Source organism: Euleptes europaea, chromosome 2 (assembly GCF_029931775.1).
Source record: "Euleptes europaea isolate rEulEur1 chromosome 2, rEulEur1.hap1, whole genome shotgun sequence".
In the NCBI taxonomy this organism is placed as follows: domain Eukaryota; kingdom Metazoa; phylum Chordata; class Lepidosauria; order Squamata; family Sphaerodactylidae; genus Euleptes; species Euleptes europaea.
Genome location: NC_079313.1, coordinates 60,783,429 through 60,811,363, shown reverse-complemented (window position 1 = coordinate 60,811,363; position 27,935 = coordinate 60,783,429). Strand labels below are relative to the sequence as shown.

Here is a 27,935-nt window from a genome sequence, read left to right as displayed (position 1 = left end):
CACCAATTCAGAATAGGATGAATGCTGTTTGTAAGAAAATGATGGGATCAGTTGCTTAGCCATAGCTCTCAGAATAACTCATGAGCCATGGCAGGCTAGCTCGAGTTCTCAATCCAACACAGAGGCTTAAATTCATGGACATATATGAATTTCAACAGCTAAATCTGTGTTGGATTATGACCCACACCACTCACATGACCTGAAAAACAGAATGTTTCAGTGGTGTCACTTTACCAGCCCTGGGACAAGTTACGTGCTTTCTCTGACATTCCTCTCTCATAAAATGCAGATACTGAAATCTGCTGCAGAAAATTGTGTGTGTAGGAAGGGCTTCTTAACCCTTTCTCTTGTGTTTTTCCTGCTATAAATACTTTTCTGCCTGAGTCCTCTCTCTGCTGCAGAAAACCCCTGGCAGATTGCAGCCTCTGCAGCTCCGTTTTGTTAAAAATCAGAAAAACAGTGAGCAGCATGTGCAGTCGGGCCTGAAGGGAGGTAGCCTGCTTTTGCTAGGTTTAGTGAGTGAGGAATAAGCACTGAAATCAAACACAATATCCTTTTTTCCCATTCTTTAGTTCAGAGAAGCTACTATGAAAAGAATAAATCTCTGGATTACTGAAGCAGGTGGTCATAATGGGGAGGCAGAGGTACAGAAGGAAGCCCAGCTACAGGATGTCTGCAGGAGCTGTTTAGAAGGAGATGAAATATAGTTTTCCATGCCTTGTAAGCCCAGTTCCGGTCTTTGGGAACATCAATATGTCTCCATAAACAAGGGAAAAATTCTACAGCACTCACTCAATAGACTTTCAACCCTAGCTTCATGAACTGCAGTATATTATATAGGTAGACATTAGTGTTGTGGTTTCAACAATTAGGGTATGGCTCACTGAATATACAGAAAGGAAAGGAAAGGAAAGGAAAAGAAAGGAAAGGATAGATCAGTGGATTCTCAATATGCAATAATTAAGTTGCTAAAATAGTTGCACACAGTTCTTTTGAAAAGGGCGAGATAGAATCTGTAGAACAGAAAATGCTGATGCAATTTCTTGGTCAAATCCTCCTGTGTCTTGTATTGTGATTTTATCAATATATTTGAGCTATGCTCATTTTACGAGTGAATTGGAAAGCTGTGTACACCTGAGTTCAGCAGCCTGCATCTTGGTTCAATGCCTTGTAGTTTACAAAGCCAAACACAAGCCAAACTATTGAGTAGTAAGAAGACCAAACCCTGTGTATTTTCCCAATATTGCTCAATGTGTTGCTATGGATATGCCTGAGTTCCAGTAGGAAGATCAATTTCATTCCCAACGAACATGTACTTACTGGCATACTGTTCAGGCACCTAGGAAAAAAATGGGGGAAATACGAACTCTATTTTTATGGAACTATTGCTCTTGTAAAAGCAATCTCAGTGCTGCACTGATTGCTGCAGAAAGGGGAAAAAACCTGACTCTGCTTTGTAGATTTTTGGACAATGCAAATGTCTAGAGCAAGCTAAAGGCAAAGGGTGTTTCCTTGAGACACCACCTGCAATGCTTTGACAGATAATCTGGTAAAGGAAAAGAAAATCATCACAGTCAGTCATCAAAGAAATAGCTGAGAGCAGAAAAGCCTATGGGCAATGATTACTCCAATCTGTATTTCATAACCATTTGGGAAGTATTTTTCTATTGCACGGGTCAGAAATTCATTGATGTTTTCTGTTTGAAACATAATATTGGACGAAGGCAATTAAAATAATTCCTTTGAACATACTTTCAAAATCCCAATAATTATTCAGTGTGACCGCTTGGCACTCGGGCTGAAAAATCCGTCTATTCTTCCCTTTGAGGTGGGGAAAGATCACGTCCTTGCTGGCAGCCTGATCGACTTGTACAGCTTGCCACTTAAGCAGCACACTCTATGCCCTCCGTGACAACACCAGTGTTATGCCATCAGCAGCTCCTCTGCTCCATGCAGGAGCCAAGCTGCATCTTTGTCCTACCAGCTTATGCAACTGATCCACTCAAGATATCCATGGAAGCGGAAGACAGCCCATTTTGACAGACTGTTGTCATCAAATGACACACTCAACATGATAACACAACATAGTCTGGGCAGAAATATGTAAGTAGAATGGTGCAGGTGGAGTTTTTTCCTTTTCAAAAAGAAACACACTTTAAAACCTTTTTTCATTCTGTTTCTTTGCAATATTGGATAATTGTAGATGGTTATTTCAGAAAAAAATAGAAACCCCATTTACACAGACTGCAGACAATAATATTATTCACTGGGCAGTGCGTATTGTGCTTCTGCAAGCACGGAATGTAGGATCAAGGACAGAATTTTGCAAGTAGGAAATCTCGGCTGTGATATGTAGAAATAGCACATTTCTAGACCTTATGACAACCTAAAAAGGCATGAAAACATGTGAAATCTAGCTTGCTATTTTGTTTGTTTAAAACATTTCTTAGCTGCCTTTCTCCTTTGTGAAGCTCAAGGCAGCTTACAAAATAAATAAAACATTATAAAAACACAATAAGACACCTGTTCTAAAACTCATACAAGTCACAGAGTTTCCAATAATAAAAGCTAAACCAATCAAAATGCTGTCTTAAATCAAACTGCCTTCAACTGTCTGCTGAAGATCGACAATGAGGAGAGCCAAGTGCACCTTCCTGGGGCTAGATCACTGTTATCTACTCTGACTGGCAACAATTCTCCAGGATCTCAGGCAATGGACTTTGCCAGCACTGATACCTGAGATCTTTTGTAAATGGGATGCTAGGAGTTGAATTTGCAGCCTCCCACATGCAAAGCATATGCTCTGGCACTAAACCGCAGCTCCTTGTCAGTTTCAGTAGAGTATCTTCCTAGAACACAGTGCATGGAACATCTTTCAGCTGCCAAAGCAAAAACACATTACAACGTGGCCATCCTTGTTATTCTGATGAACCTATTATAGCAACAGGTTGCATGGACTAAATCAGTTATACTTATACTTTAATCCACTACCACCTACTGTATGCATTAGTACCACTGAATGCCCCCAAGTCAAGAGTAAAAAAAAGGACATAAAAACAGCATGTCAGAAAAGGAAATTTTGCATAGACATATTTATATGTGCATACAATACACAGACATACAGTCAGTGAGACACTTGTGCCTGATGGGTTTCAGCCAGTTCCTTAATGTTTGGTTTAATGTGCTGTGTGTCTCAATGCCTCCCAATACTTATTAATTGTCCCTAATAAGATTATCAAAATAATGTGCCAGTGCAGGGCTATTACCGAGGAGAAGCTTGATACCTTAAAATCCTAAAACTTAATATAACCAAAAAAAAAAAAAAAAAAAAAAATTCAACACACAGAGCTTAGAAGAAAATTATGGAGGTAAACGGCCACAACTTTTAATTTAAATTCCGCTAACAGCTGTAAGCATTTCCGGAGCATCTAGGCAGGATCCAACACATCTGCCGACCCCAATGTGGCCTGATGTTGAACCTACTCCAGCGGTCCCACTGAAGTAGCTGGGGATGGCAGAGACGGGGAGATACCAGGGCATAAGCCACTAGGTAAATCCCATTCCCACACAGGGACAGTCCTTTTTCAGCCGCCCCATCGCTGGCTTGCCCTACCACTGTGCCTCTCCCCGAAACCCCTTATTGGGATTCCCCTTAACAGAGGAAACAGGGTTCGCAGACCGCTTCCTTCCCTAAATGGATCATGCCCAATGCTCACCCCGCAAAAGTTGTGACAAACATAAACATATATATCTAACTAAATTAATTTAACAACAGCCAACAATTTAGTGTGACATTGTTCAGGACCGAATTGGCCATGTGAGCAATATCATTAAAGTAAGTAATAACCAACAATTAGGGAGGGTGGGTGGGATGAAAGCCGGTGACAGACTGAGCTATTGGGCAGCAGGCTCCCCTTTTATACTCCGGTGTAAATGGACCGGATTGGCTACTGCCTCCAGTCCATCCCGGCTAGCCCCGCCCAGTCAGTGAGACACTTGTGCCTGATGGGTTTCAGCCAATTCCTTAATGTTTGGTTTAATGTGCTGTGTGTCACTTTCTCAGTGCCTCCCAATACTTATTAATTACCCCTAATAATAATAATAATAACTTTCTACTGTGATTACTATGTTTATTTAAAAGAAGGCAGCTTGTGGACGTTCATATTATATGACGGGCAGTATGCATTTTGTGAGTGTGCAGGACCTCTAGGCAAGCACAAAATGTAGGAATTCTGCAACTGATGAATCTCATTTGTTGCTACAATTGAGAAAAACTGCATAAAGGCTTGTAATGGGGCATTAGTTTGCATCCTTGGTCCACAAAATGTACATGTTGTATACAGGAGGTGGTCCCTAGAACTAGGTTAGGTGGTGTGGTATGGGGGGATAATGATAGGAGTAGCAAATCTTTAGTTGCCTGACATGGAGGATGCCCTACTGAAAATGTACCCATGGAGAGTACCAACTGGAATTCTTGTTTTATGCTTTGTAACAGCGGTGTAAAATATAAAAGGTATTTTTTTACAGCTGAAATTAGTTATAAATCATACAGAAATGGGGGATTACATTTCATGACACAGTTTAATAACATGTAATAACAACACAGTTTTCAGCAGACTGAAAACTCAAATTTCAGTTACAAAATAGCATACAAATATTGTGTGATACTGCCAATAGCAGTATCCAAATCCTTTTGGCTATTTGGCTATGAGATACACTTGCAAAAAGGGGTACAACGTTTGTGGGAGACTTCATTTTTGTATCAATTTTATTTCTGAAGCTTTATTTCTGAAGCTTTCAGAGTCAAACCACAATTTATTCCAGAACTTCAATTTGAAGTTCTGCAATTCTTTACTGTAAAAAGAAAAAAAGAACAGCCCCCAAAGCAGCATACCTTAAAGATTAAAGCAAGTGTGATATGTCTTGACAGCAAAAGCCACAACAAACACCGCAGTCCCCTAATTTCTTCCACATTAGGTTTAAGGGTACAAATATAATTAAGTTCTACTGGCTTGTACAGTATGTCTGAATTCAAAGTAAAATGAGCATTATGCATAATGTTATGCATACTGCCATAGCAACAGTAACACAGACTTCTAAGAAATGCTAATAAGTTAAGCATCTCTGCAAAAAGCTGAAGAATCCAAAAACAGAAATAAATAAAAACCAAACAAGTTGTTACGCTGAAAAGGCTTCTAACTCTTTTCTGTGAAACAAAGACTGTGCTGAAATCACCGCTGCCTGACTGTTGCCCATCATTTTCATGATTTTTGAGAATCTGCCCCCAAGTGGTGTGATCTGAGATTTACTAGGTTGTATCATGAGCATCTTCTGCTATCAACAATGCAATCATCTGGATGAAGCAGCCTTGCAGTGATGAAATGGAAGACTCCTTGACTTAAAGGAGAATTACCATTAGTAGAGCAGGTCTATGGGATCAAACCCACTGTGTTCTGTAAAGCAATGTTCATTTGGGAATCAAAACATCAAAGGTCATCTTCTTGGGCATATGCAAAACAAAAAAAAAAGTTCACTGAAGAAGGAGGGAGGGATGAACTCAGAAAATAATTCATTCTGTACCCAACATTACTTTTTAATGGTAATCTCATTTTTAATGGTAATCTCCATCAGACTTTAAAAAACCATAACATGAAATGACAACATTCCATTATTTTTTCTATTGTTAATAACTGATTATGACTGGTTAGCAGCGCTAGCAAAACATTCAGCAGTGATGCTAATATGTTTACAACTTGTAGAACCCTGACAGAGATGCTCAGAAAAGATTTACTGCTTCAGGCTGCCTCAGGGGAAAAATGATACTTGTTGTTTCAATTTTCTTTGTAATGTGTCACACAAGTAACCCATCACACAACTACCAGGATACTAGTGAAAACTGCAGCAGCAAGGTCCAACAGAAAACTATTTTGTGGTTTTAATTTTTTTAAAGTAAAGCACATCTTATATAGCACAATTTTGGGGGTTACCGCATTATGTATTCCCAGCAATGTATTAAGAGTTTGAAAATGTTATAAAAATTACTGTTTGCACTTTCTATGAATTCCTACTGATGTATTAAGAGTTTGAAACTGTTATAAAAAAATATTGTTCGCACTTTGTTTGGCCCCTTTAGCTGTGAAGACGTCTTCCAACCATTTTTTTAGCCATGGCATCCAAAAACCCTTTTAAAGCGGTGTTTTTTATAACATTTTCAAACTCTTAATACATCTCTGGGAATACATAATGCGGTAAGCCCCTTTGTGTGTGTGTCATTTTGTTATATTTGCAGTGAAATACTTCTCTTCTTGGTATGAGACATTTTGTACTTAGGCACAGATACCAGGGACACATACGCTTGTTGATGTAACTTTTGAGGAACTTTGATCAATTCTTCCCTTGGTTCTTTTTTTTAAAAATCCAAGTTCAGAAGATTTCTCGATGCTTATATTATGTACATTTTACACTTATTTTAACTGTCTTTTTTTTTTTTTAGCCATCTGGTTAAAGACACGTGGGTTTAAGTGATTCAATTAAAAAGCATCCCTTTATGTAAAGTATGTGTTCTCATACCAAGTGTAATTTGTAATAGCGGATTGTATCCTATTGCTTTTGTTTATCTAAATTTGGAATCTTTCTCTAGAACAAGAAATCTTCCCCCAGAAGAAACGCCTCCATCTTTGGGATGAAGGAAGGCTCTAAATTTAGGTTAGCAAAGTAGTAAGGTACGGTTCAGTATATCTGGGCATGTTAGCTGATCATGCCATTGTTGGACTAATGCCCAGAAAATCTGGCTAATGCTTTCTCAAGGGGCCTGCTGGCTCTGTTAAGTATCTATGAAATCTTAGAAGAAATGACCAGCTGAAGAAAGGGAGAAGGTTGTGTTTGTGTGTGTGTGAAGAAACAACAATTCTGAACTTGTTTAAAACTATTCTTCTCCACTGTGTCATCTGACTGCTTTCATAACGTAGAAAAATAATTTTTGAGAGTCGGGCAATTCACAACAACTGTAATGGCTGATTAAAGTTAAGAACATAAGAAGAACCCTGCTGGATGAGGCCAGTAGTTCATTTAGTCCAGCATCCTGTCTCACACAGGAGCCAACCAGTTACTACTGAGGGCCAACAACAGGGTGTAGAGACCAAGGGCTGTCCCTGATATCGCCTCCTGACAGTGGTATTCAGAGGTTTACTGCCTCTGGATGTGGAACTTCCATTTAGTCACCATGGCAATCAACCACTGATACTCCTGACCTCCATGAATCCGTCTAATCCCTTTTTAAAGCCATCTCCACCTGTTGCAATCACCACACCCTCTGGTAGTGAATTCCACATTTTAATCACTCTTTTGTTCCTTCTGAATCGACTGTCCCTCAATTTCATTAGATGCCCTTGAGTTTTAGTATTTGGGAAGAGGGAGAAAAAGTCTTCTCCGTCCACTCTCTCTACCCTGTGCATAATTCTATAAAAGTCTAAAGACCCCTTAGTCGTCTCTGCAGCCTTTTCCTCATAGAAAGGTGCTCCAACCCCTTAATAATCTTGGTTGCCCTCTTCTGCATTTTTTCCAGCTCTGCAATGTCCTTTTTGAGATACAGTGACCAGAACAGCACTCAGCATTCCAAATGAGGCCATACCATTGATCTTGATTATAATATTGGCTGTTTTGTTTTCAATCCCTTTCCAGCATGGTGTATTGGTTAAGAGCAGCAAACTCTGGAGAACCAGGTTTGATTCCCTGCTCTTCCACATGAAGCCTGCTGGGTGACCTTGGGCTAGTCACAGTTCTCTCAGAACTCTCTCAGCCATACCTACCTCACAAGGTGCCTGTTGTGGGGGGAGGGAAGGGAATGCAATTGTAAATTGCTTTGAGAATCCTTAAAGTAGAGAAAAGTGGCATATAAAAACCAATACTGCTTCTTCTTCTTCCTAAAAATTCCCAGCATAAAGTTTGCCTTTTTCCAGTGCTGTAAGACACTAGGCTGATACTTTAATGAGCTATCCACTACAACCCGGAGGTCTCTTTCCTGCTCAGTCTCAGCAAGTTCAGACCCCATTAACAGAACCCATTAGTCAATGAGGTTAGATTGATAATTTTTTTTAAAAATGGTGCCTATAAAGAAACGAGTTGATCACTAAAAAGAGAGAGAGAGAGAATTTTAAATGGCATCAAGACAAAATCCAAACATTTACAACCACTTATAAACAAAATTCAAAAGCAATTAACATTTTGCAAAGTCATATGGGTTTTATTTTTAAAGACAGTCTTTTCCCCCACAGCAACTGACCTAAGCTTTCTTAGCTATGAAATACAAAAAACAAATATAGAAAGAAGAGAAAGGAAATTGTTGTAGCTGCGAAAAGCAAGAGATTATGCCAGCTGCCCAAGAACATACAATCTAACATAGATGGTTTTGAGAGAGACATCCCACGATGACCCAAGCATGTACGGTCAGTGGCTATTCCAGCAGCCACACCAAATGCTGCCATTGCAAAGATTTGCCTCCAAACTGATAGACAAAAAGTGAGTATTTTGAACAAGGTAAATCTGTCAGTTACAACTGATGTGTAGTTATCAATGTGATGGAGAGGAGGCTGCGCTGCTCCTGAAAGGTAAAACAGTGATTCAGTGTTTTCATACCTGAGCCTAAGGGAGTGCTGCTCCAGCATCCAATCTCCTTCCAGAGGGGGATGGAGGGGAGAGTTGAGGGCTGCCAGAGGGAGAGTACAGACAGGGGAGGGAAATTGTCTCAGCAAGTGAGCAGAAAATTTCATGTGTAGCTCTACCTGGTAGTGTGGCATAGTAGTTTAACTCTACCTCTGGCAGGGAACAGAGCTGTGAGACCTGTCTCTGGTGATTAGCAGACCTGGTAATTATGAGCTTTAAAGAGAATTCTCCACATAACCTGTATATAAATAAATCTTCTTTGTTGAAGAAGATTGTTATACCTCCTGCTTTTATTATACCTCCTGCTTCAGTGATCTCTCTACTCTTCATGCTCAGTAAATTAAAGGGAAGGCTTACATCACAAAACCATGCAGGTTTCCCAAATTCACCAGAAAGGCAGTGTGGGTCCCCTCAGGTTCAAGAAAGGGTCTATCACAATCAACCTCTATGATTTTACATACATTAAGTAAAACATTTCTCCCACGTACATCTATCTATCCATCCATCCATCCACCCATCCCATATTTAAATCTCAACATAACCTCATAGCCATGACCTGGGCAGCCCAATTTCATCAGATCAAGGAAGCTAAGCAGGATTGGCCCTGGGTAGTATATGGATGGGAGACCATCAAGGAATACCAGCATTGCTATGCAGAGGCAGGCAATGACAAACCACCTCTGAACCTATCTTGCCTTGAAAACCCTATGAGATCACCATAAATTGGCTGTGACTTGATAAATAACCTCATTGTCTCTAGGTATGGCAATATTTAGTAAATCTTTTTTTAAAAAATATTTTCACTTACAAAACATGAAACGTACTAAAACTGTAGTCATGCATAAGCATCAACCAGTTTTCAGATAATATAGTAACATCTTATTAAGATATTATTCTAGAGGTTCAAACAATGTTCAGGATCATCAAACATAAAACACCATTTGCCTTATGACATGAAATAGATTAATAATGCTAATTACATTTACTGGCAACATGTAAATGGATCGAACACTGCCAATTTCATTTCAATTGGGACCAGCATCCCCACATGGAGACTCACATTTTCTCATTGGCTCCAGATCTAAGGACACTTCCTTCATACTGTGCCTGAAACACACATCACAAATAGTTTCTAAGGGCACAGTTTAAAAGACAGTGCACATGAGGCACATATTTAGAAAGAAATGTAATTTATGCGATAAAAGTACTGCAAAGAAGGGGGGGAAATGAAATGGTAACACTATTTATGCTTGCTAGGGGAGACAGAAATCTTGTTGTTTATTCCTTGTTGAAAGCAATCTAACCACAAAACTTAAAATTTGAGAAGTAATTTAAAGGATAATTTTTAATGTTTAAAGGATAATCTTTCTTACCTAAATTTGGAAGACTAAGCAGATGCTGGCTGCATGGAGGGAATATCCAACATACAAAAATATGTTTTGTGTCTCAACAGTGTATCTTCTTGAGATTAATTTTAACAACATAATATAAAGCAGTAAAGAGCATAAACTTTTAATCAGTAGGAAATTATCAGTGGCCTCTCATATGCCCTTACATGGATCCTTTTAAAGGGGAAACATGAAACACAGGTGATAACTGACTTACTAAGGGAGGACTCTGAGGGCATAAAAGGGCTGTGGACACCAGAAGTGATCGAGCTGCCAGATGGAGCAAGATCAACCACTACAGTTAGTGCCATGCAGTCGTATGACTTGAAGGAATTGAGTGGTCAACACCTCGTCCACATTTCACATTGTATCCTGACTGTACTTTAAACAGAGGAAGTACAAAGTAAAGTGTAGCCCTGATGTACAATCTTAGGCAGATTATCAGCTTTAAATACAGACTACTCAATGCTGAGACTCTTTTTGCACTTACTCGACTGGCAGCTCAAGCGCACTGTTGGTCCCGGTGGAATAAAATAATAGATTCTAAAACTGCACTGGCTCCTTTGATGGAAATGTTCCCCCTCCATCTGGGAAACAAATACTTAGCCGATTTTGAATTCCCATCATATATTTGTATGCTGACAATACCTAAATTAAGACGCCCTTATATGCTTGCATGCTGTAATGCATGACCTACAGCACAGATGAAGGGGAATTTTGCTGGGATTCCTCCAGAACAATGTTTTTGCAACTGCCTCTTGTCAATAGTTGACTCATTATTGCATGTTCTCCTTCACTGTTTCAAACACACTGTTGCCAGGGAGAACTTTCTCACAAAATGGCTGTTAAAATACTCAGCTACTTCTGATACTCATAAATTAAGATTCTTTCTGAGTGGCTTTTGTAAAGCATGCACAGATACTGTGGCAAAAATTTCTTTGCTGTTGTTTTTAGTTAAAAAATTTTTGGTGTATGGCTTTTGGGCTGTTAAACCTGAATAAAGTGATAAACTGAATCTTAGGCAGATGTCAGAGGATTCGTTCACACAAATAGCAGAGCAGAAAGCAAAATGTTCATGGCTAGAACCACTTGATATTGCATCATTGAATGCTTCTCCATGAAAATAATTCCCAGCACACACAACTATTATATGAACTTTAACTCTCTAGTATCTACTTTCTATAGATATTGAGTTAACAGATTTTAAAATGGAAAATCCAGTAATCTGATTTGCTGGCCTAGTGCTTATGGGGAGCAGGGCTAAGCCCCCTCAGACTCCAAGACCAGACCCCCCCTTTCTGTCAATGTAGTCTATTGTCATGTTTCTTCTATTCTGCATCTCCAGACACTGCTGTCCATGGATTTACACACACACATATCCCATAAGTGGCATAAAATTGCTGGAAACTCTGGTTTTACCATAGCAATTCCTAGAGCTACCCTATGTCACTTCTGATGCCGCTCAGCTGATGTCATGTCCCCATGTTCCTACCCCTCAACCCTCTTGCCAGCTGCCAGGCTTGACCCAGAAACCCTAATATATATGTAATGTATACATGTATCATGGTGTAGCCTGGCGGCCCAGCATGGGAGTAAGTTAGGAAGTCTCTGGTTCAGATCTCACCTTTTTCATAAATTCAGTGACAACCTCAGCTCATCATTTTAAAGAAGTGCGCAATAATACTGACCTATCTTGCAGTTCAAAGATTAGTGACAAAGTGTATCTTTAGTGCATGTTGAGTGTCTTGCAAATATCAAATGAACTTCCTCTGGATTTAGCAATATAAGTTGCAGCCACCCGTATAATTGCTTGATCACCTGTCAGTTTGGCTTGCGGTCTGTTTGCCAACTGATATTGGCAGGGTTAAACATTCATCAAAATATTCACCTGTATTCAAACAGTTCACTTATGTTCAATCATTTTTTTAAAAATGATTGCACATGCATGCACAATCATACATGCCGGCTTTACTACAGCTTCTTTCCTTGTGTCTTCATTCCAGCTTACCAAAAATTCAATGGCACCATAGCATCTGGTTAGAAAGAGCTCAAGCAAATCCAGGGCTGAACTGAAGAATCAGAGACAGATGGAATGGACAAATGTTCTTATGGGCCTACTTGTCCAGGTATGTCCTCATCTTGTGTTCTATACACATTTTCCCTCCCATCTGTTTCTCTTCCTAAAGCCTGACTAGTGTGGATCTGGTGTCAATATGTCCTCTGGTTCTCCTCATGGGCACAGTCTTGTTGCCCTGGAACTTTGTGGATGTATTACTAGTGTGTGGGGTGATGGTGAACAGTTTCCATCCTGTGTACATCCTACCATGGGTGATACAAAATCTGGATGCTGCCAGCTGCCAAGACCAGGCCAGCTGGACATCTCATTGGCATGGGGCCAGGTGTGAAGGCCCAAGGGTCTTGATCAGAAATGCTCAACATCCTCCCCATCGTCCCTGTGAGTTAATTACAATTCAGGAACAATTTCACCTTTTAATTTGTAACAAGCCAGCTGGAGGATGTGTGTCAGGGATCTATCTTTGCATGGAAGAGAGTCCTAAAGACCAGAAGAATGCTGAATCGATAAATTGACTGGAAGAAGAGAGGGGAGAAAACTCTGGAGTTTTAGCAAGATGGGTATCAAAATTAGAAACAGCAGAAACAGCAACATAGATTAGGAGCATTGCAGGAATTTGTTTTCAAACATGTACGCACGCTTTCAATGAAAATTAACATGCAGACACACCCACAAATCATTTCTCTGACTCTGGGCTGCTTTCCTGTCTGCAGCTGTTCTGCTAAATGCACATCTGGTGGGTGTAATGGTAGCTCCACCCTGATGAGTTAACTCAGCTTGGCAGACATATGCTCATTTGCATGATACAGAGATACAATGTCTCTCGTGCAGGAGTTGCTGCTGGGGGAAGCTTCCGTTACTGAATCAAAGCTTGCACGTACACCCTCAGCCATCTTTCAATATTTACAGCGATTTTAATTACAATTGTAGAACCAAGACCATTAGGACAAATTGCACTTTGCTATGCTGCCACAAATCTGGCACAACACCATTAATTGCTGGCCAGTTCCTCCCGATTTACAACAGTGTTGGAGAAATTTGAACCCTGTTCAATATTTCCAAAGGCAGCTGAGTAGTAAATGATACACAATTTCCACATCAAAAGGACCAAGTGACTATGATTTTTTTCCCCTGGTTGGTAGGTATCTCTTTAACCCCCCACCCCCTGTTAATACTGCAGTTTACACAAAATCTTCTTTTCATTTAGCAGGCAAGGCAATAAAATTTACTCTCCTGTGTCAGAAAACCAGAGGTAGACGAGTTGCAATATACGGTGACTTAAGTGCCAAGACCTGGACAAACAATATACTGTGATGTTATGAGACTGTTCTGCCATACTGGATGAAATTTTGATTTTTAATACAAGCCAAAGTAGAACATGAGTGGAAGTCACTCGTCTATATTGGATCAGCTTTCCAGAAGTAGCAAGTTTTTAAAAACCAAAACAGAGAGGGGAAAAAACCCTCAAATTCCTTTCATGCTCTACTGAAGGGCTGAATGGTTTTAAAATTGGGGCCTTTATTATTTTGATATAGAAAAAAAGAGACAGAGCTTATTGAAAAAAATGGGCTTAATAGAATGTGGACGTTTATGGAAATTTGGGCTGCCTCAGCGATTTAGAGGACATTGTAACTCCCATGATGTACCTGACTGTCCCCAGGTATTCAAAGTTCCCTGACATCTCTGGAGTAGAAAGTGGATCAACTGTAGAGCAGCGACACGCAAAAACAACCATGTTACTATTAAATAATGAAACACAATTCCTAACATATTTGGAGAAAAATAACTAGGTAGCAGAAGGGGAGCAACATGGGGTTTCACTCATGAAGAAAATAGGCATTCTGAACTCTGCAGATTCTGCTGATAAAACAATGACTTGACTTCTCAAACTATGAGTTCCTTATGGTGCAATCCTAAGTGGAGTGAATAGTCTTAGAAGAGTCTAACTCTGTTTCAGATTGTGCTGTTACCCACTCCCCCCCCTTGTTTGGCCCCTTTTTGCAACTCACACAAAAGCCTGCCATAAATCAGCACTCCCAGCCATGCATAATGTTTCATTGAAAATCGAAAACACCCATTGAAAATCGAAAACACCCATCAGTTAGAGAGCTATAGGGAGGCATGTGCTTCATGTGCTTTCCTCCTGTAAGTAAGTTTTCACTTTAATTGTTGCTAAATGTTATTTGTCTGCCTAAACAGAATGAATAAATGCTCATAGTAGGGAACAGATGTTGACAATATTTCTGCATTCATCTCAACGAGGCTAGGTAGAGAAAGACAAAAACCCTTATACGGTAAGCTGACTTCTGAAAAACATTTGCATAAGGTATAGTTAAATCATGTCCATTTTGGGATATTGTTCTTTCTGTGACCTGTTTGCCCATTTATTATTGTTGTTTCTTTCAATGTTGCAAGCATAGCATGGACTTTCTAACAGGGATACAGGAGCTTAAAGTACCCTGGAATGAAAAGTAACAATTTCTAGGGAAGAGAGACAAGAAATAATAACCATAAGTCCTGAAAACATACTATGGATCAATAAAACATCTATACACAGCTCTTTTTTTTCTAAAATAACTTCAACCTCCAACTTGAATGGTTACTTGTATGCCATGCATCTGTAAACAGGGAAGTAGAATGGAAATCAGGGAGACATTTCCCCCTCGGTGTTGACAGGAGGAGAGATAAGAATTGCCTCGCTGGAGTAGACCCAGTGACTATCTAGTTCAGTACTAAATATATATGAACCTACGAAACCTCCTTATTCTGAAAATTGTCGAAGACTTTCACGGTCAGAGTTCATTGGTTCTTGTAGGTTATCCGGGCTGTGTAACCGTGGTCTTGGTATTTTCTTTCCTGATGTTTCGCCAGCAGCTGTGGCAGAGACTCTGTCCTTCAGTGTTACTCCTCTGAAGATGCCTGCCACAGCTGCTGGCGAAACATCAGGAAAGAAAATACCAAGACCACAGTTATACAGCCTGGATAACCTACAAGAACCAATGAACTCCTTATTCTGCTTCATCTAGCTCAGAATTGTTGGCTCTAACTTGGCCTTGGCTCTCTGGAGTCACAGGCAGAAACCAAAGTCAGGTCTCTCATGACATCGGCTACACGAGGTCCTTTAAACAGAGATGCTAGGGATTGAACTTGGGACCTTCTGCATGCAAAGCTGGTATTCTGCCACTGAGCTGCAGTCCCTCCTCGTCAAAATAAATAGAGTCCAGTTTTCTGCCGGTTTACTTGAAAGATTAGATCTGTTTTTTCAATGAAACTCATCCATCAGTGTGACCCCTGACGGATGAACTTTTGAAACTACCTTATATCAAGCAGGACCATTAGTCCATCTAGCTTGGTACTGTCTCCTTGGCATGCAAAGCATGTCTCCTGTCACTGAGCTGTAAACCACACTGTTTATCCTTGGTCTGCCAGATGTATCTAACAAGCTCAAAGGCAGGCACAGAGAACAGTTATGAACATTCACTGCTGTAAATGATGATCTGTCATATGCCATTCTGAAAGAGCATGAACTGTTCAGAAGAAGACTGGTATCAGGAGGAAGAGGGAACTGTCCCCATTACTAAGGCAGCTGGGCTGATGCTCCCTTACCAGTCCTGTCACACTTCATTCATTATTTGAGGCAGAATGGGAGGCACACTGAAATATGCATCTCATTTAAACATGAATTGCAGATGAATGACATGCGTTGCCCATTCAGGGGCTCGTTTTATTAAAAAGGTAAAGGTAGGCCCCTGTGCAAGCACTGGGTCATTCCTGCCCCATGGGGTGATGTCACAACTTGACGTTTACTAGGCAGACTTTGTTTGCAGGGTGGTTTGCCAGTGCCTTCCCCAGTCATCTTCCCTTTACCCCCAGCGAGCTGGGTACTCATTTTACCAACCTCAGAAGGATGGAAGGTTGAGTCAACCTTGAGCCGGCTACCTGAAACCAACTTCCGTTGTGATCAAACTCAGGTCGTGAGCAGAGCTTTTGACTGCAGTACTGCAGCTTACCACTCTGTGCCACAGGGCTCTTTTATTAGCATTCATTTAATGGTATATGAATTTGGATGATGAGTATCTAAACTGACCATGCCACTGCAGCTAGCCATTTGCTAGAGATGGACTGGGGGTGACAGTCTAGCTGTACAGTGCTGGAGGACAATGAAACTGCCAGAACAGGGTGATCAGCCAGACAAGGACCATTGGCCCAGTTTGCTGGGTAAGAAGGATATGTTCCAACTGGTTTCCCAAAGCAGAAGTGGCATACTGGGGAAGCAGTGACTGCAAAAAGGCATGTGTGTGCTTTTTTCATGTACTCCCCCAAAAGCAGAAACCAAACTTCACAAAAATTCAATACAGCAGCACTACTAGAGTGAATTTAATAATGAGGATTCAAACAAGAACCAAACCTACAATGCCATATACATCAGGGACTTCAGGGTTTGAGTTTGGTAGCTCATGGTGTAAGGCTATCTAGCTATGTGATTGTGAACTAAGGTCTCAGAACCCTACCCAGGCACAGAGAGGAACCAGGTAGTACTACACTGCCCACCACACGTTGCAGGTAGTATCAAACATTTGAATTGGCCAAAAGGGGATTCAGCATATCATCCCTATTAGACAACTGTTAATAGGCTGGATCCTATGAACTGTGAGTGGAAGAAACTCATGGGATAGATTTCTCTCCCTCCTCCCTGAAACTTCCATGAAAAGCTGCACCCAAGAGTTCAAGGATTCTTTGGAATAGTGTGGGATGAAGCACAAGGGACTCCAGTTTGAGGAAAAACCAACAGTAGTCAGCCCGCTCTTCTCTTGTGTCAGCTTCTGCCCGCAGAGAAAGAGCTCACACAAAAGGTGGGGGGCCGTTTCTGCCAATTTCTGCTTTTTTTTGCAGCTACCTCCTCTACATTCCACTCTATTCCCAGCCTTCTGGACCAGCTTAACAGGCTACAGGGGAAAGGTAGAGAGAAAGGCTCCATGAATTTTTTCCACTCACAGTTTGAGGGACACCCACTCTCTTCTATGTAACATCTTTTTTTAAAAAAACCATTCTTTCCATTATCATTATTTGCTTTGCAATTTATGACTTACAATTTACTGTGACTTTTACTTTTTTCACATCTGGAACAGAGACATCATTTTCGGCACTGCATTCATATTCCCCAGCTTGGTCTCTTGTAATCCCGTAGATGTCCAGATACTGTCCACTTTCAAACGGTTTTGCTGAAATTAAGACAAACAAATGAGAGAAAGTTTACAGGAAGTTAAATTGGCATTGACAGTAGAGTCATTCAGATATAAACAGGCAGCTCATGACTTGCTGTAGGAAAGGAAGCTGTTAACAGGACTATTCCAGAATGAAGGTGGAGAATGATTACATCTTTTCTCCCTCTCTGTGTACAGAAAAAAACAGCTTCTCGTTGTACAGCCTCACTTAAGTAGCAGTACTGTAACAATAACTATCACAGGATGGAATATACACAATCTCTTTATAATTGATTAGAGTTACCTAACCTAGACATACATCAAATAAATCTATGCCCATTTTGGAATTGAGCTGAACAGTCTTCTAGCCGAGTAGATGAAAATCTACCATTACGCCTCAGTTTATATTGACTTTTACAAAATATAAGGTTCCATTTTAACCAGAAAAAGCTGACACACATTTCAAATATTTGCAGTGGGAAAGCATTTCATTCTAACTAAAGCTTTTGAATCACAATGTTCTGCTAACAGCTTCAACATCCATTGTGTTCTACTTCAGGCTTAAAGGCGTATACAATTTGGTACTGTACGTGCTCGCTTTCAGAATCAAGAAACAAGCCAGAAAGCAAATGGAAGACTTGAATACCAAGGCTTCCTTGTTCAAATCACTCACAGATGAATTCCTGAACTGAGCTGAAAACATATGAAACTGCCATATACTGAGTCAAACCATTAGCCCATCAAGGTCAGAACTGTCTACAATGACCAGAAGCTCTCCAGAGTCCAGAATGTCAGTCTTTCACATCGCCTACTGCCTGATACTTTTAACTGGTGATTCCACCAGTTGAATCCAAGACCTGTATTTGCAAAGCAGATGTCCTATCACTTAGCCATGATCCAAAAGTGACAGAGTGTAACTTTTGCATATACTTTATTTGATACATTTTCCCCTGCCATAACTTTGAGGGGCTAAGAGTGGTGCATATTGTTCTTCTGTATTCCATTGTATCCTCACAACAATCCTTTGAGGTACAATGTGACTGATTCAAGATCGCCCAACGAACATCATGACAGAGTGAACATTTGAACCCAGATCCTCGTCTGATATTAACCACTAAACCATGCTGGGCATTGTGATCAGCTATTTCTCTCTGCTAACTCAGCCACAGACACCTGGTGCATTACATAATTATTTTGATGCATAATCCCTGCTAGCAGGAAATGTAGCCACTCAAATATAAAGTTTTGGGAAGCCAGCCCCACAGCTCTGGGGGAGGGGGGCTAAGAAAAAATTAGTGCGCTACAGACACCCTGAAAATATGTTTCTGACAAATGGAACTCACATGGGAGTACTCCATCCCTACCTTCTCTCCTCTTCCTCCGGCTGGGGAAAATTAACAAAGCAGATGGTGTAATGTTTTTGACAAAAATCTTGACTACAGTAGTCTACCATTTGATATCCTAGTGAGCTAGGGTTGCCAGTCTCCAGGTACTAGCTGGAGATCTCCTGCTATTACAATTGATCTCCAGCTGATAGAGATCAGTTCACCTGGAGAAAATGGCTGCTGTGGCAATGGGACTCCCACCCTCCCCAAACCCCGCCCTCCTCAGGCTCCACCCCAAAAACCTCCCACCGGTGGCGAAGACGGACCTGGCAACCCTATAGGGAGGTAGACCTGTGGAAGCAATCTTCCTCCATAGTTGCCTGGCCTCAGCCCTCTCCTTCTCATGTCTACACCACTGCAGGAAGCCAGCCAGAATGGCAGGACTGTGGACTCCAGAGGGCAAGTGTATACAGCCAACAGAGTTATTGCCATATCGTTTTGCTCATTCTCCCTGCTCTTCCCCAGCCTGCCTCACGCAGTCTTGTCACTGTCACAGAATGGGAGCACGGTCCACAGCAGGAACGACAGAGCTAATGTACAAAGCAAAACATGCCTGAGAAGAGCCCAAGTAAATGATGAGAACACTTTAGGAAAGCAATTAATGGATACAATGAATTGTAGCAGAATGATGTTCTCCCCCTCAACACCACCTTCCTGTTTTGCTTGAAAAGAATGTATTCTGAAAGGTAAGCTTCCACTAAAGAGCCAGCTGTTCCTGCTTATGCGGTTGGCTGCTGTTACATTCCACTGTGACCAGACTGAATGAATTTCTAGGAAAAATATTATTTGCTATCAATCTGAAATGAGGCATATGTTAACAGCCAGAATGTAATGAAAACTAGCGTATGTTCCGCTTGAACGTAGCATGGCCTAGTCAAGACACTCCATTTTCATACACTGTTGTGCACTGTATTTTGATATACTTTGATATATTGATGACAAATTTCTCTTTCAGAGGATAAATCAAAGAAGTGTCATAGCAATGTAGTTCATTGTAATGAATGTATGGGGAGAAATGAAAAATAAAGATTGTAGCTAAATGAAGTGGTCATTTAGACTGTCCCAAAGACTGTCCTGCTGTCCTCAACTAGGGCCAGGGATTTTTTGGCCCTGGCCTGGTAGAATTCTCTCTCCAGTGAGACCAGGGCACTGTGGGATCTCAAGGAATTCTGCAGGGCCTGTAAGATGGAGATATTCCACCAGGCCTAAAGTTGAGGACAGCAATGGTTGTCATCATCAGCGCTGGCCTCCCTACCCCCTCCCTGCTGCTGTCAACCTTGTTGGGGGCCCTGGCTGTCTTCCCAGGCCCACTGTGGCCCTTTGCTTCAGAGGTGAGCACCCCCTGTGAATAATCTAGCGGTGTTTAATAATTAGGAACTGGCTTTTTAAATGTTAAGATGTATTGTAAATCAGGATTTTATTATATTTTCATGTGATTTTAAATGATGTTAGCTGCCCTGAGCCCAACCTTGGCTGGGACATAGGGTGGCAAATGAATGAATGAATGAATGAGATGTCTTAAAATTCTGGGGCATCAGTTGGGGAAGTTAGTCTGTTCATCAGCCACAAAGTATGGGAACTTCATTTCTAAATACTGATAGGTGCCCTAATTTACGTATAGGATAATCTGCCATATGTATTTATGGGGTATCCCAACAGTTTTCTCCTTCTTACACAACTGTCCTGTGATCTGCTATTGGCTTTGGAAAGTCTTCCTGCCCATTATGCGTTTCTCAGTTCACTTCTACTGAAGATAACCTCAATCCAAGGATCATATATAAAACCCAAGGTCTGAAGTTATACACACACAGAGCTGCCTTGCCACTGGTTCATCTCGCTCAGTATTATTTACTCTCACGGAAGGAAAAAAAACCTCTTTGCAGGGTCTCAGGGAGATGAATACCTTCCCCAACAGTTGTTACCTCAAATCCATTAACTGGAGATATCAGGAATTGAACCCTGGACTCTCTGCATGTAATGCATGTGTCTTACCACTGAGCTACAGCCCCTTCCAGTCAAAGCAGCTGTTTACATATTTTGAGGAGAAAGGCACCATACACTTCTGGTTCAGAAGAAAATAAAAGACACTGTGGACAAGGGGACTTGAAAGTGATAAACAACCTGTGTTTTTCGACATTTTCACACCAACAAATCTCACAGTAGAAACCCAAGCTCAGTTAATCACATATAAAACCACCACTTCACACAAATGACCATATCCTTTTACTTCTCTGCATCTGGAAACTGCTAAAAGTAAAAAAAAAGAAGAAGAAGAAGAAGGTTAACATTTATCACTAACTGGGGGCTGTTAACAGTAACAGCAGCATATTTTCATCTCTACTTCAGGAATTTATTAAATCAAACAGGCACTGAAAATTGTGAAAAATTCTCAAATTAATACAAAATTTATTTGGTGAGGACAGTATGAGTCCATTTCATGGAAGCAAACACTACACAAAATCACTAACAATAGTTTTGGTTCCCATACATGATCTCACCTGTAACTGCAGCTTCAAGTGATGGTTTGCATGTGTGGATAGGCACATATTTAATACATTACCTCATAAGTGTAAGAATGTTCCTACACTTTTGTTCAGCCCAGTAGGGTCTATTGTCAACAACCCCCTTGTCTAGGGTACACTCTGCAATTGTCCTGGCTTGGTGGGCATTTTCAGTGGCTGCCCCATGGTGGTGGAACAGTCCTCTAGAAGAGGTCGGGGGGGGGGGGTCTCCCTCCTGGCTTTCCAGCACGGCTGTATATTTTGCCTGAACCTAGGCGAAAGGGAAATACTTGGATATCTGTAAATACCTGGGGCAGACTGGTTTTTAAATTTTTATACATGTTTTAAAGTTTATTGTTTTATCAAAATAATTTTCTATTGTTGTCACTGACCCTGGATCCTGAGATGCTCAAGAGAATTATGGGTATATAAGTCCTTAAAATATAATAAAGAATCTTAGCTTTTTATTTAACAAGTTTCTAGCTCTCATGATTTTGGAAGTAAGCTCAAAAATACTGACGGTGGCTGCCAAAAATTCAGAAACCTGCAAAGAGATAACAAGGAGCTAAGCAGAAAAATGCCCATACACATATACGTTCAGTGTGTAGATGGATATTCACCCCTTGAAGCACATTGATGGAGACTAATATTGATAAGTGGCTCATTAAATTCCAGATACCACCTTCACATGAGGCAAGTACATAATGCACACTGAGGGCTTTTCTGCAGTTCCGCCCTGAACATCAGGAGTTCTGTCTTGGTTACATTGCGAGCCATTCCCAGGATTCTAGCACACATGGCATTTGCTTTGCAATCTTAGAAGTGGTAACATTCAGCTTCAGCCAAGGTCAATATTGCTGCCACTGAATATTGACAGAAGTGACAGGCTTCAGCAGCCAAAGCAGCGCTACCGCCCAAGTAGCGTAACTTGCCAGATCTAGGAAGCCATCACCAGCCCTGTTGAAAAATATCACTGGAAACAATAACAGCAGGGGAAATGGATGTGCGTTGTGCCACAGCCTGCTAGCTGGAGCCTGTGCTGGAGGAATGAGAGAGACAGACTAATGAATGTTAGTCAGTACTAATGAATGTTAATTTAAAATGTGATTTCTTTATCAATTTACAATACATAGTATACATTGTTGTTTATTTAATTTTCTCAATATGAAGATGCAATTAGATATTGCACTCTGTACATGCTCTGTGCATTGTCCTATGTATAATTTTTCTCTGTATTTTAAAATGTTTTTAATCATGTACCACATATGCTTATATCATTATTTTGTGTTATTTTCTTATTTATAGATTCCCCCTGATGAAGCTGCTCGTGAAACGGGTAGGCATTGTAAAAATTATTAAACAATTCATTCCCCTCTGCATTATTTGTTTCCTTGCCTTTGTTTTGCCTTGGTGCGGCCCTCTACTATTCTTCCCTGGCATCTGTCTTCATTACCAGACCAGCTGTACCTTTCTCTGTATGTTATGTTTTTATCCCACCGTAGCTCCAAGGACCTCAGAGGTAGGGTTGCCAGGTCCCTCTTTTCCACCAGCGGGAGGTTTTTTGGGCAATTTACAGCTCTGTTAGAGCTCTCTCAGCCCCACCTACCTCATAGGGTGTCTGTTGTGGAGAGGGGAAGAGAAGGTGATTGTAAGCTGGTTTGAGTGTCCCTTAAGTGGTAGAGAAAGTCAGCATATAAAAACCAACTCTTCTTCTTCTGCCCTTATGCCCAGTTCTTCCTTTAAGCAGTTCAGAGTGGCTTACATGGGGTTCCCCCTGCAGAAACAAGTCAAGTTAAAACCTCCTTAGTTAAAATGATTGTTTAACTCTACCACATATAAATATATGAGTAATGGTTTAGGGATACTTTAGGGATAATCCCTTAAGGAGGTATAGGGCTATGTTTTATAGTAATCGTGCAATCCAAAGAGGGGATGATTAAGAAGCGCCTGGGGATGGTGCAACCGTGCCACCTCCTGGGCAGCTTCCCATCCTGAAAAAGGAAGGCAAAAAGGTAATTTTAACAAAACCACATTAAACTCCTCCATAGGGTTTTACAGGGCTATGCCTGTCGTTTCGAAGGTGTAACTTGGCACCGGCTAAAGCAGGGATGGGGAACGTCAGGCCCGGGAGCCGTTTAAGGCCCGCAAAATCATTTGGTCTGGCCCTTCGAGGGTCCTGGCAGATCTCTAGCTCAGAAGGACCTAAGACTGGTGAGCCGCCCCCTCCCGCGGACAGGAATAGCCTCTATTTAAGGCTATTTACTCTATTTAAACTCAGATGTTTGTTTTGCCGAGAAAAGGAACCTTTTTTCCCGCTTGCAGAAGAGTCGTTAGCTATGGAGCTGCTAGGACTGCCCAAGAAACTGTGTTAACTCTTTGCCCCCACGGGGCGGGGGGGTCATCTGGGGAAGCTGCCTGCTTGGGCTTGGTTGGCTAATTTTTAAGTTGATAATTTTGTATGGCCTGCGAATGATGTTATAAATATCCAAATGGCCCTTGGCGGAAAAAAGGTTCCCCACCCCTGGGCTAAAGGGTCAATCCCAGGTTGAAAGGACTTTGGAAGCTGACTAAAGCCAGCTCTGTCCCTGGGAAGATTCCCTTTGACACCAGCACAAGCCCTTGCACCAGGAAAACGCTGCTAGAGTTGGGAAATACCTGGAGATTTGGAGAGTGGAGTCTGAGGAGGGCAGGGTTTGGAGAGGGGAGGCACCTCAATGCCATAGAGTCCAATTGCCAAAGTGGCCTTTTTCTCCTGGGGAGCTGATTTCTATTGCCTGGAGATCAGTTGTAATAGTGGGAGATCTCCAGCTGGAGGTTGGCAACCATAGCTGCTCCCCAAAGCTGGCATAAGTGGCCCTGTGCCTGCATTAGTGCCACTTCAGCTAGCGCAAGTGGCACCAAAGCCGCCACTGGGGTAACACCGACTTCTAAGCCTGTTTCCCCCCCACCTTGCACACACACACATTAGGATTGGGCTGCCCGCCAAGTCCAGGCCTGGCTGCAGATAATTATGGGCTCTAAATAAGACACCTCCAGTGGGCCCCTATGCAGAGGGAGAGAGCAGGTAGCACCTGTTGTTGGTCTTTATTGCTACTGCTGATTGATCTGGTGTTTGCTAATGCTCCTTGTCACTCACTCGCTTGGGCTGGCAAACTATAAATGACTGGTTGGGGTGGGGCACCAAAGAGATAGCTACCGGATGGGGTCTGTCTAATCTTCACTCGGAGAGAGACCAAGAGAACGCAGAAGTTGGTAGTTGCTTCTCCTCCTCCACAATGGTGGTAGGTCAGGAGTCTTCTGCAGGTCCTTCCAAGGTGCTAGGACACTACGAAGAGCTTGAGACTACTGATTCTTGGAGTTCTTTTTGAGCCCGGCTACCTGAGACTGTGAACTGCAGTTGTCAGGAATTGTACCATAAAATCAAAGTATGAGCTCTGGCCCTAATTGCTGACTGTTCTAAGAAACCTCAAGGGCTGATAGCGATCCTTAGTACTATAAGGCTCAGAAATGGCTGCTCTTTTTTTAAGTTGGTCATCTTTAAGTGCAATTTTACACATCCTTTACAACAAATTATGAATAAATGTAGGTGTGATATCAACTTTTACAATCCAGAAAAGTACTCTGTCATAAAATGGTGGTTTGTCATTATACAAAGTCATCGTTAGAGCAACAAATCTTCTGAAGGTATTAAATGTATGTATTACTGTCAATCATCAAAGTGGTGTTGATATGGTGGTGTGAGAATGGGAAGTAACAGTAATACTGGCATAAACCTGTCAGTTTCCAGAGAAATTCACTATCATGAAATAAATCATGTTTTTATCGTAAACTGCATTGTGGTCTCCCTTCAAAATTAACTACTAATCTTCAAACAACCCTTTACTGGGGGAAAAAAGCTTCTATTCTTAAATGTTCTATTCAGAGACAAAATGACTCAGGGTGTGTGTGTGTGTGTGTGTGTGTGTGTGTGTATTTCTACCAGCACGATGTCCAGTTTGCAGTTGCTTTAAATTGCTAGTTCTGAAGCTAGTGTATAAAATTGGTTTTAAAAATGAAAAAAAAGCCAACTTTAATCCCTCCCTAACTGTCAAAAGTTATATTAACTTTTTATCATTGACTCAAACTGATGTGAGGCTAAATTATATATCACTGAGATCCATAAAGTCACCATACTCTGCAGTAACTTTGAATTTTTCCTTTTACAGTCATTTTACCAAGCATGCTTAACCAGCCCATGTGCTAGGATACATTAGGGTATTGATTTTGCTCTCTTAGAGGTAAAATCTTGATAAAAGGATGCCTATCTACATTTTAATACTCATGGTGAAGATAAAACCAGATGTTCCCTGTTGGAAAGAACATAACACACTTAAACTAATAGATGTGATGGATATCTGCATGCTGTACGGATAGCCATATGATCAGACATCCTTCTATAGTGAACGGGAAAAGGATGGCATATCTGCACTACAGATACAAAGGGTCACTGTTCCATCAGTGATAGAAATAATAGCTAGGGATCAAGTTAAGAGTGTTCTTCTTCAAGGTTTTTTGTTCAGAACAGTCCCATGTTACAGGCATGGGCAAGGCATCAGACTTTGCAGATTAATGTTCACTTTTTTGGGGTTGTGAATTACAAAGTACAGAACTGAAGCCTATGTGCTTGCTTATTTGGAAGTATACTGAGTTCAGTGGGCTTACTCTCAAAGAAAGACCTCATAGGATTGCAGCCTACTTTGGACACTCCAGGTTGTTGTTGCTGCAACAAAGCTTAAACTGTAGCAGTTCTTAGTGATTGCAATAAAGCAGGCCTTCATACATTGTGTAATAAAACAGAAGTCCAGTGATGCCTTGCCGACTAACCACATTTATTCCAGCATGAACATTTATGAGTCAGAGTTCATTTCTTCAGGTGAATACTAGAGGGAAATAATTTTGCACACATTTATAAGAAAAAAATTTGTGTGTGTGTGGGGGGGGGGAGACAGACTTGGTATGGAATCTGTCATAAATCTTTTGTGTGATTCTCTGTGTAAGGGACTGGAATGCACTGAAACAGATTAGGTTGTTACACATAATGGATGATAAATTGTGACCCGTGTTACTAAATTCAGCTCATACATGGAAACCCAGCTACAAGCTCATAAGTCTCCCAATTTTTGCTGTCTGCTTAAAATGGTTAAACAGACAACTGGGTGTCACAGTACGTGGCTAACAGATTAGTTTTGGCTTGCTGAACTGTGATCTTAAAGTCAGGTGCAAGTTAACACAGTCTCCTTTATTTCAAATGCCTCAGCTCGGAGTCGGAAGTGTGTCTATTCCACACTTTGTGGCACCACCATACCAGTACAAGATTCAATATCTGTTAGGGGGATCCCTTTTTGTTCCTGTTGCACAGAAGGGATTCTGCGGCTGAGAGGCAGTGATTTCCCCAAAAGACGATAACTGTATTTGATGTACCGGTTATAGTCACTTTATCTAAATCCTAAATCACAATGGTCTCAGGGCTACTATCAGAGTTAACCTAGAGCTTTTAAAGAAGACTAACTAGAACTGTCTTATGAAAGAAGTACTGCAAACCTGATGAAGGCTCATGACAAGTGCCAGATTCCTAATTTTGCAGCTATGCAAACACATTCTGCAACTGCTTCATTAATGTCACGAATAATCTGCTTTGCAAAATTTTAGCTGGGAGCAAGAGAAGAAAAAATGTTTTTAATATATGCAGATCAAATAATAAGTAAATCCTGGTAAGAAAGGTTTTTCAAGGATAGATGCAGCAGAAGGACAAGAGTTGTAAATAAATCCAGCGTAGTAGCCATGTTATTGTGTTACAGCAAAAACAAAAGGGGTCCTTTGGCACCCCTGAGACTTACCATGCAAAAAGCTGTTATAGAATAAAGGCCGGGTCATGCATATGATGAAATAGACCACAGTTTGCAAAAGACTCCTCTTTGAAAGTAAATAATGAATGCTTCTAGAGACATCTCAACATGTGAAGGCATATGGAAGCCATAAGTACTCAACAAGGGATCATAGGAATCCTAATGGGCTACTATGAATAATGGGCTACTATGAGTGTTACATGTTCCTCAAATGTTACAATGTTTTTGCTCTGCTGCAGATTTCTTACATTAACTCTTCTATGCACTAACTCATGTGAACTAGGGACGTACTGGGAGGGAAAAAACAGCCCAGGAAAAGGGCCCTGCCCCCTGTTAAGACTGTACCCTTCCAAAGGGGGGAGGAAGAGGTAGTCTTCCTGCTCTGGCCTCACTCCCCCCCCCAACCCAGAGGCACCCAACCCAGCACTTTTATAGCTGGATAGGGTTGCCAACCTCCAGGTAGTACCTGGAGATCTCCTGCTATTACAACTGATCTCCAGCCGATAGAGATCAGTTCACCTGGAGAAATGCCCGCTTTGGCAATTTGATTCTATGGCATTGAAGTCCATCCCCTCCCCAAACCTTGCCCTCCTCAGGCTGTGCCCCAAAAATCTCCAGGTATTTCCTAACCTGGAGCTGGCAACCCTATCCTTGGACCTTGCAAAGCTCAGGTGGCCTGGAAGCCACTTTCATCACTCTCTGCAGAGCTCAGGCAGGCCAGGCACCACCTTTCTCGCTCTGCAAGGGGCTTGGATGGGCCAGGCACCACCTCTGCATTGCGGGGCCACTGCCTTTGTTCAGGCCAGGCACCACCTCCCCCATGTAATGCAGGGCTTG

The 27,935-nt window shown here is 41.3% G+C and overlaps 1 protein-coding gene across 1 annotated transcript in view; it reads right to left on the bottom strand.

The window, feature by feature from the left end:
* The window catches only part of NEGR1 (neuronal growth regulator 1), a 665,802-nt gene that overhangs the window by 179,974 nt on the left and 457,893 nt on the right, over nucleotides 1-27,935 (bottom strand). The window contains exon 4 of the mRNA XM_056844652.1: nucleotides 17,214-17,345. Within this exon, the coding sequence (XP_056700630.1) occupies nucleotides 17,214-17,345 (132 nt within the window). The remainder of the gene's footprint in view (nucleotides 1-17,213; nucleotides 17,346-27,935) is intronic.